The sequence below is a fragment of the Pholis gunnellus genome (assembly GCF_910591455.1).
Source record: "Pholis gunnellus genome assembly, chromosome: 1".
Lineage (NCBI taxonomy): Eukaryota > Metazoa > Chordata > Actinopteri > Perciformes > Pholidae > Pholis > Pholis gunnellus.
This window is the reverse complement of record NC_136528.1, coordinates 14,892,391-14,900,634: the sequence shown is the minus strand read 5'-3', so window position 1 is coordinate 14,900,634 and position 8,244 is coordinate 14,892,391. Positions and strand designations below refer to the sequence as shown.

General features: G+C 39.4%; 1 protein-coding gene across 2 annotated transcripts; it reads left to right on the top strand.

Annotated features, from left to right (window-relative positions):
• Positions 1–428: 428 nt before the first annotated feature.
• On the top strand, positions 429–8,028 carry LOC306698933 (proline-serine-threonine phosphatase-interacting protein 1-like). Of its 2 annotated transcripts, none has more exons than XM_079163434.1 (15): positions 429–523; positions 1,159–1,234; positions 1,736–1,810; positions 2,216–2,250; positions 2,353–2,459; positions 2,859–2,921; positions 3,113–3,205; positions 3,634–3,679; positions 3,887–3,966; positions 4,370–4,468; positions 5,348–5,444; positions 5,647–5,743; positions 6,042–6,130; positions 6,601–6,716; positions 6,926–8,028. In XM_079163434.1, exons 2-15 carry the CDS (start codon positions 1,200–1,202, stop codon positions 7,055–7,057), a joined length of 1,164 nt encoding a protein of 387 aa, XP_079019560.1. In that variant the 5' UTR covers positions 429–523; positions 1,159–1,199; the 3' UTR covers positions 7,058–8,028. The 2 variants fall into 2 exon arrangements, with proteins under 2 accessions (XP_079019560.1, XP_079019559.1); XM_079163433.1 differs by having other exon boundaries at positions 441–523; positions 1,134–1,234.
• Positions 8,029–8,244: the final 216 nt, after the last annotated feature.

Below are 8,244 nucleotides of genomic sequence, written 5' to 3'. Positions count from 1 at the left end.
AAAACACAGCCACTCTTGGTGCTTGCCAGCCATCTGAAGCTGAGACTGAAACCACACTCTATGACTGTTTGTCACTAAATAACCAAACCACAAATAAAATGTTCATCTTCAGCTAACAGATTGCATCAAATACAGAGACATACAGACTATATTATCCAAGTAGATACAACAATCGGCTGTTGTGTTTGACTAAACCTTACAACACCTTTAAACTAGACATTCAGCCTTGTACACCAAATGATAGTGAAAGAGATGCTGTCGCACACATGGGCTGATCTGACTGTGGTCAGTGACATCATGGGACAGAAGCTCTTCCTCTTTCATAATGACTCTCTGAAGTTAAGGCCACCCACCGCTTGAACACAGTTTACTCGGCCTTCAAATACTTTATTTAGGTTGTTGTCGAGCGATTAACTTGAGAGAGAAAGAAGTAAAAGAAGTTCACACTGAGGAAAGCAACTGTGTTCAGTTCATGGAAGTAACAAGCGAGATGGCACCTTTGATGTTTAAAGACGCTTTCTGGGTAAGTCTGTTTTTGTGCTCTTGTGCTTTGCTGTAGTTGTCCTTGTTCTTGAAAACTGAATGTTCATTGGTGTCGTCGCAGTCATGCAATCATTTATGGGAAATTATTTTATGTAGAATTCACATTTTGAGCAAACTAAAATGTAATTCATTCATTTTGCAGATAATCAAAGGTACCGTCAAAAGAAAACCCCTTGATTACCAGTATTCTGCAGACTTAAACTAGCCACCATTTAGAGTGTAGAGGTCAAATTTAACATGTTGTAAAATAGAAACATCTTTCTTGAATTCTTAAGTTCTGGCAATTTTGTATCACCTAACAAAGACAGTACTGATGAGTTTTACAGTTCATAAATACCCTCAAACTTTGTGCCACAAGGTCCATCTGTGTCGATCTACGTACTGTCAATCTGCTCTACTCTTTGAGGGGCAGTTTCATGAAGTACTGAGAATGTTGCCATGTCATACATACTATTTTTGCAAAATGTTAGTTCTGCATTTTTACCACAAAGTGAGTCCAGGATTGACTCAAGAACACATTGCAACAGTTGTTGAGCAATGCTGTTCATTGCAGTATTTCTCTAAGCTTGTTCTATGTCTTCTAAATACAGGGGTCCAATTTCACCTGTCATGCAGGGTACGACGCTGTGATCCAGAGGTTGCAAGATGGAAGGCAAATGTGCAAAGATGTGGAGGAGCTTTTAAAGATGAGGTAACGTCAGTCTGTATCTCAGTAACTGAAATTTTATTATCATGAGACAACAGAGCATGTAATCGGTCACACCTGTGTTCAGTTTTAAGGTGCGTTCACACCAAACGTGGCACGAATAATTTGCGCCGCGTTTGGTGTGAACGCACCTTTAGTCCCACCGCTGCTTTGCATCTCATACCAATTCAGTCCATTTTTTGACAATAAAGGTCGAGTGCGTTGGTCAATTTTTCTCTGTGCAGCAAAAATATTCAGCACCACCATAAATACTGGATATAGCAAATGATAATAGAGTACTACAGTCATATGCGGTAAACCTCAAGATGTAATCCAATATAATAAAAGTAATGATGGTAAATGATGGTAGCATATCACAACAAACTACAGGGAAGCGTAATGCATCTCTTTTGTTCGGACAAGAAAAACACTGTTCAGTTTTGTAAGTAAACACTAAAAAACTAATTCTGGGCTCCAGTGTGATGCATCTGTGTTCATACTTCACAGGACAGTAGCAGAGGAGAAGTATGGGAAGGAACTGGTGACTATTGCTCGCAAAGCAGGAGGACACACAGAGATCAGGTAAATACATTGACTTAACTAAACATTATGTACTGTACACACATACTGTACACTTGGTATATAAGTAAGACATATTAGAAAAAGGGTCACATATTTATTTTGTTGAAATGACAATATGATGAGTTTAGTGCTGATTGAAACTGACTCACAACATATGAAACATCAGTCAGGAGTCTATGAGTCATATATTATTTTGAAAGGAAGCTAAACTCTGTATCTATGAGACAGAAAAAGAGAAGAAAGAAAAGAGTGGCTGTGTGTCTGTGCAACCGACTGCAGCAACAGTGGGTCATTATATGTTGCCAGATTTCCTGTTCCTGTCCTGTCACAAGCTGTCAGACATTTAATTTGTACTGAGCTTTCTCTCATTTATTTCTGATCCTAAATGTGCTTTGTTTTTTCCAGCACCTTGAGAGCATCCTTTGAACTATTAAAAACACGTAAGTTTATCTAGCCAAGGACAAATCACACCAAAGTACTAAATATTGCCACTGTTTTGTTGTGTGTCTATAATGCGTAGAATTGATTCATTTTGGCTGCAGAAATCGAGAACATTGGTAACTTTCACATCCAGCTGTCCGATATATTGAAAGAGGAGGTGAAAAAGATTGAGACATTCAGAGAACGGCAGAAAGAGCAGAGGAAGAAGGTACTGGGCCATTTGTGTTTAGCAACTGACTTATTGTACACAAATATAGAGGTGAGGTTTGATGGCTTTCATTAGCTTGTCTCTATTCTTCTCTACCCGAGTGCAGATTGTACGTATCCCTAAAATCATTTAAATTCCTTTATAGGTAATATGTATTAATATTTACAAAGCTAAGTAATCGCCAAGTAATGCATGCACCACTAGAATTCCTACTATGATAACAAAATTCCAGTCATTATTAAACCTACCGGAAGCTGAACAAGTTATTTCAGAATTTCCATTCAGATCAAGTTAGAAATAATAAAGTTTCTACAGCATGTTAGTAACTGTGGGTATCAAAAGAATACACAGTAGATGAATACAATAAATCTTTTAAGAACATTCTCGTTCCTCATATAGTTCCAAAGCATCATGGAGAAGGTTCAGAAGAAAAAGGTTTCCGTGTACAAGAGGACCGTGGAAGTAAGTAACAGCCAAAGCTGATATAATTTAAATTATTACATTTTGCATTTAATCCAGAAATCAAACATGACTTCTTTTGTCGATGTTGAGACACTGATTTGATGCCATGCTGTATTTATGCTCATCATTGGAATAAAGAACAAACATTACAAAGCTCTTGGAACTCTGGTTTCTGTCTCTGTCTCTTACAGTCTAAGAAGAATTATGAGCTGAGATGCAGAGAGGCGGACGAGGCAGAACAGGGGGCTGCGAAGACAACCGTTGCATCCAAAAACTCAGAAAAGGTATATTAACTAAACTGGTTACCTCACTATAAGAGTAATGTCAGACCAGTTGGAGGTTTTAAGGAATTCAAATACAGACTTCCATTTAGATATTTGTCTTTGCACCCCAAACTGCAAGTTTGGTGGTGGGACTTTTCTGTAACTCTAGCAAGGAGGAACTTAAGTATGTTCATGAGCAGCTGTTACATCTGTCATCTCCTTAAAAGTACATTCAATCTTTCGCATTTTCCCTAAATGACTCTGATAATATTTAGACTTTTGCATATTCAAGAAAGGTGCTACAGACATCTTTTCAACAGGTCTAACATGCTTTGGCCTGATAATGTTATGATGATAATGTTTTAATGTGATGAAGTCTCCCCAGTTTGTGATGAGAGCTTGTCACACTTGTCATGCATGTCACTTCCTGTGTAATACTTTTTTCACAGATGCGTCACAGGGCAAAGCAATCTAGACAGGCTGCCAATGAAGCAGGTATTACCCAGAATCATGTTTCCTCTCTAGAATTTCTATATATAACCTGTAAAGTGTATGTCGGTATTCATGACATTGTTCAATAAAGCCATCACAGATTATATGAATTTAGAAAATAAGTTGCACTGTACATGATTTTTCTAATACATTTGTGTTTGTTGCTGTGTTTCATTTCTAACTATGACCATTTATAATAATCTCTCACAGAGAAGCTGTACTTTACCAACATTGTTCAGCAAGAGAGTGTTCGCCAGGACTGGGAAGAAACACACAAAAGCACCTGCGAGGTACAGGGGACTATATTCCTATAGTACATGCACATCATAAACCAGAACGAGGGCGTCTAACCACACAGACTATGTCTCACACGAAGTCCCCTTTATCTGCAAGCATGATTCCTCTCACAGCACCTTTCTACTGACCACTGAGGAAATACAGATCTTGAGCACGCTAAAAATGGAACTGCAAACCGACAACCACAAAGTACTTTTTCAAAGCTGAGATCCGTTATGCTTTTTCAATTCACATTTACACAATTGGCACATCAGTCATTCCTAATACATTCAGATGACACTGCCGGTTTGCACTAATGCAGCATAACATGCTGTACAGAACAGAAAGGAATCAAGTTTTTCTAAGTCGGCGTTATGAACTTTGATACAGTAGAAACCAGCAGTGTATGTTTCTCAGGTGTTCCAGCAACTGGAGGGAGATCGCATCAGCATGCTCAGGTGTTCTCTCTGGGACCACTGCAACCATTTCTCCATGCAGTGTGTCAAAGATGATGAGGTGAGCTTACTTTCTTTAGTTAAATATATTTAAATGGATATAAACCCAAAATCAAAAATACATATTTTTCCTCTTACCTGTAGTGCTATTTATCAATATAGATTTTGGATCTACATCGCAGTTTCATATAACAGCTATGGTTGAAAGGAAATAGTTCCAACTTTAAACTGCTCAAGCTCTGTGGATTATCTTTAGTAACAGGATCATGATTACTGGAAAGTTAAATTGCAGTTTTCAAATGTATTTATTTGGCCTTTTGAGCAAGTCAAGTCAAGTTGAGTGCCATATAGTCATATTTTATTCAAGAGAAGGCAGACATCTGTATGGTAGATATCTAAAAAAATTAGGCAATTCGCATCAAAGCAATGCAGATTGATAAAAAGCACTACAGGTAAGAGGATAATAATGATTTTTTGATTTTGGGGTGAACTGCCCTTTAACCCTCATGGGTTCAGCTTGGGGTGAGGCCTAAACGCTTTGTTTTAATGAGAACTTTAGAAGACCTTCATGGTCCCAAGATGTGCTTATTAGCAAATGTTGACATGCTAACATGCTAAACAAAGATGGTGAACATGGTTTACATTATACCGTCTAAACAACAGCTTTGTCATTGTGAGCATGTTAGCATACTGAGGTTAGCATGCAGATTAGTGCAGCCCCAATGCAAGTGTGGCTGTAGATATGTAGACTGTTGAAAGCAGGAACCAACAGCACATGTCACAAATTTGGTGGATGATTTTGGCAGAGCACCTTTCATACGTGCTTAGTTTCTTCTCATTTGTTTTTTGCATGGATAACTGTATTTGAAATGAAAGTCTCAAACCACAAAAATGTTATACAGGAAGTGTACAATTCGAAGGATTGCCTCTTTTTTTTCAGTTTATCGAGGAGGTGAGGAAGCAACTGGAACAGTGTGACATCACCATAGACAACAACTATTTCATAGGGATGAAAAGCACAGGAACGAGGCCTCCAGGTAAGAGACTACTCAGCGTGTAGATTGTCCTTTACCCTTCAGAGAAAACTACAAACTTAGGAGAGAAGTGAAAGAAGGTGCACAAATGAACTGGATTTAGAGTGCTACTCAACTTCTAATTCTCTCTTTCAGTGAACACAAAGACAGGAAGCCACACCTGACCTCACTTCTCAAAGAAGCCGTTTCTCTTTTCCCCACACAGAGCCCATATTGTATGAGAGCTTCTACCAGACGGCGAGATCCCGGGACAGCAATGGCCAAGCTCATTTCGCAGTAGGAGAAGAAGACGTGATGACGAGGTCTGACACGATCCACATCGGAGGAGGAATCAGGAGGAGACAGCATTGTTACTGTACAAACTTTAGGGTTAAGGGTATAACACATGAATACTGCCAGGTTGTTATGGCAGTAAGACAATGCTGTCTCCTCCTGGTTCATCTTTCTTCGGTACCTTTCTCCATTTTAAACAACAACAAAAAAAACTTATTTTCAACAATGTGAAAGAATCAAATGCAGATGTTATTGCGACCTAATTGTCTGTTTATCTGAACACTTCTGTGTATATCCTAAATATCTACGCTGACCTGGATCATTCAGGTTCTCTGATCCCCTTCTCACAAGTTCTGTGAACATCAGTGCCGACAGTCTTCAAAACTCACAATCAACAGTGACATCTTTTGGGGAGAGTAAGTATTGCATTCACTTGTTAGATCATTGAGGGGAGTATTGAACATGTGTGCTCATATGGTGGATCTATTTGAATATGAATTGAAGTTTAAAATTGAGCTTGCATGATCTTAAATTTGAGCTTAAAGACAACCACAAAAGTTACCTTAAGATAAGGAGATTTGCATAATTTCTTCCATCTGTCTTTTATTTAAGACGTATATATGCAGTACACCTTTGAGCCACATGAGGGAGCCTGAATGTTCATATTGTTCTGATAATTGTGGCCTATTTATAACGTGAATCTAATATAAAACCATGCTTTGTAACAAAAATAAATGTGTGATTGAAGAAACATCACTTAGTTGCACATTTTAAATTAGTGAAATATCAATGTGCTGCACACAATGTGTTGTGTACATAAAGTTGTATTTCTCTAAAGTAGTTAACATTTAGCATTTTCAAACGCCTACTTTCACTCTGGCTTCAGTTGAGGAGGAGGATGGAGGATATGCGCCCCTACCAGGCCTCCAGCATGCAGCATCATTGGCCACAGTTTCAGCTGATGAAGACAGCTACATTGTACTTTATAAATACACTGCCCAGGTGATTACTACAACACATTATTTTGTATTATTTGCAATACTATGACGTTACTGGACATGAAACCAAGTTGTGTCAATTACTGTACCATTACAGTACCATTACTCCAATTGTAGAGTAGCCTATGTATTCAGGTAAGAGATGATAAAGGCTCCTTAGTGTCACCCATTTGTAACCAACAATTGTCATCTTTGTTCATAACAACTGGTCAGGAAGAGGATGAACTGTCTGTCAGTAGAGGGGACATGGTCCGAGTGTTGGAACGAGGAGAAGACGGCTGGTGGACAGTGGAGAGGAACGGACTGACTGGAATGGTGCCAGGAAACTACCTGGGCAAAATCTGAACGATAAACCACCTGGAGTTCAACATTTGTATCGTACCGTTTTAAAACGGCTTGCAGTGACTTTGCTTTGTCAGTATCTGTCATATTTTCAACGTGAGTCTGACGAACAAACTTTCATACGCTAACAGAAGAACAACTAGCATTATGCCAGTGCAAGAGAGGTTCTACATTGCAACCATAACATAGCTTCTTTTTATAAATCAACGATATGCGCTGTGATGATCAGACTCCAGACAAAGAGATCATGATAACTGATAAAAGAATGTATCTTCAATATAATTGATACTTAGTTTGACTTCAGCATTCTATTTGATATGATAAATCAGGAGTAAACATTAGATTAGTTCAGTGGAGTTTTGGGGCAGATAGCATATTGGCACATCAATCGGCAGGCGCAAATTACACAATTTGACATTTACCTTAATGCTCGAACGTAATTTCACATTTACCACACAGTTTAATACATAGATAATCCAACTGGGCTCGTATTTGTTCACCTCCATTCACCGTTTGCGTTGTCCATTTGGGTAGCGTTGGCTAGCTAATTTAGCTCTTCCAATGATACCGCGTTGTCCTGCTGCTTTCCTGTTTGGTAGCTAATCGATTCAGAAAGAGGCGTTTCTTCCTGCAGAATTACTCCACGTTAAATAGTATTCTTTTTACAGTCAGGTTGCTTTATAACAATATTTCGCACCTGGTGGGCCATGAGGTGTTTAATCTAAAGTTTTTCTTCAAAAGGCAGACTTTGAAATGTGTGCTGTAAAAGATAATCCACATAATTCGTGTTGACCGCAGTTACTAACTTCTGCCAACTGCGAGCCAATGACAACAACTGTACAGCAAATCAAATTGCAGCAGAGTAACAATCGTCAGGCATGCGTATTGCTGTTTTCCCACACAAGGGACATTTGACATTGCATTACAGATACTTTGATATATTATAGAGCAGGGGTGTCAAACTCATTGTTGCTCTGGGGCCGCATCGGGGGGAGGGTGCTGCTGCTCCTTCGTCGTCGTCGTCGGCGGGGGGGGGGGGGGGGGGGGGGGGGGGGGGTGCTGCTGCTCCTTCGTCGTCGGCGGGAGGGGGGGGGGGGGGGGCGTATGTTTGACACCCCTGTTATAGAGCATATTTAGCTGAGATGGCCCGCATGGTGGCTGCGGCCTCGCAAGGAAAGGCATTTAAAACA

What these genes read in the sequence shown, in the direction of transcription:
- LOC306698933 (XM_079163433.1), top strand. Translation starts at nt 473, where the DNA reads ATGGAAGTAACAAGCGAGATGGCACCTTTGATGTTTAAAGACGCTTTC. An exon ending in GGAGGACACACAGAGATCAG is followed by an intron (nt 1,811 to 2,215) that starts GTAAATACATTG and finishes TGTTTTTTCCAG; the next exon opens with CACCTTGAGAGCATCCTTTG. An exon ending in AGTGTGTCAAAGATGATGAG is followed by an intron (nt 4,469 to 5,347) that starts GTGAGCTTACTT and finishes CTTTTTTTTCAG; the next exon opens with TTTATCGAGGAGGTGAGGAA.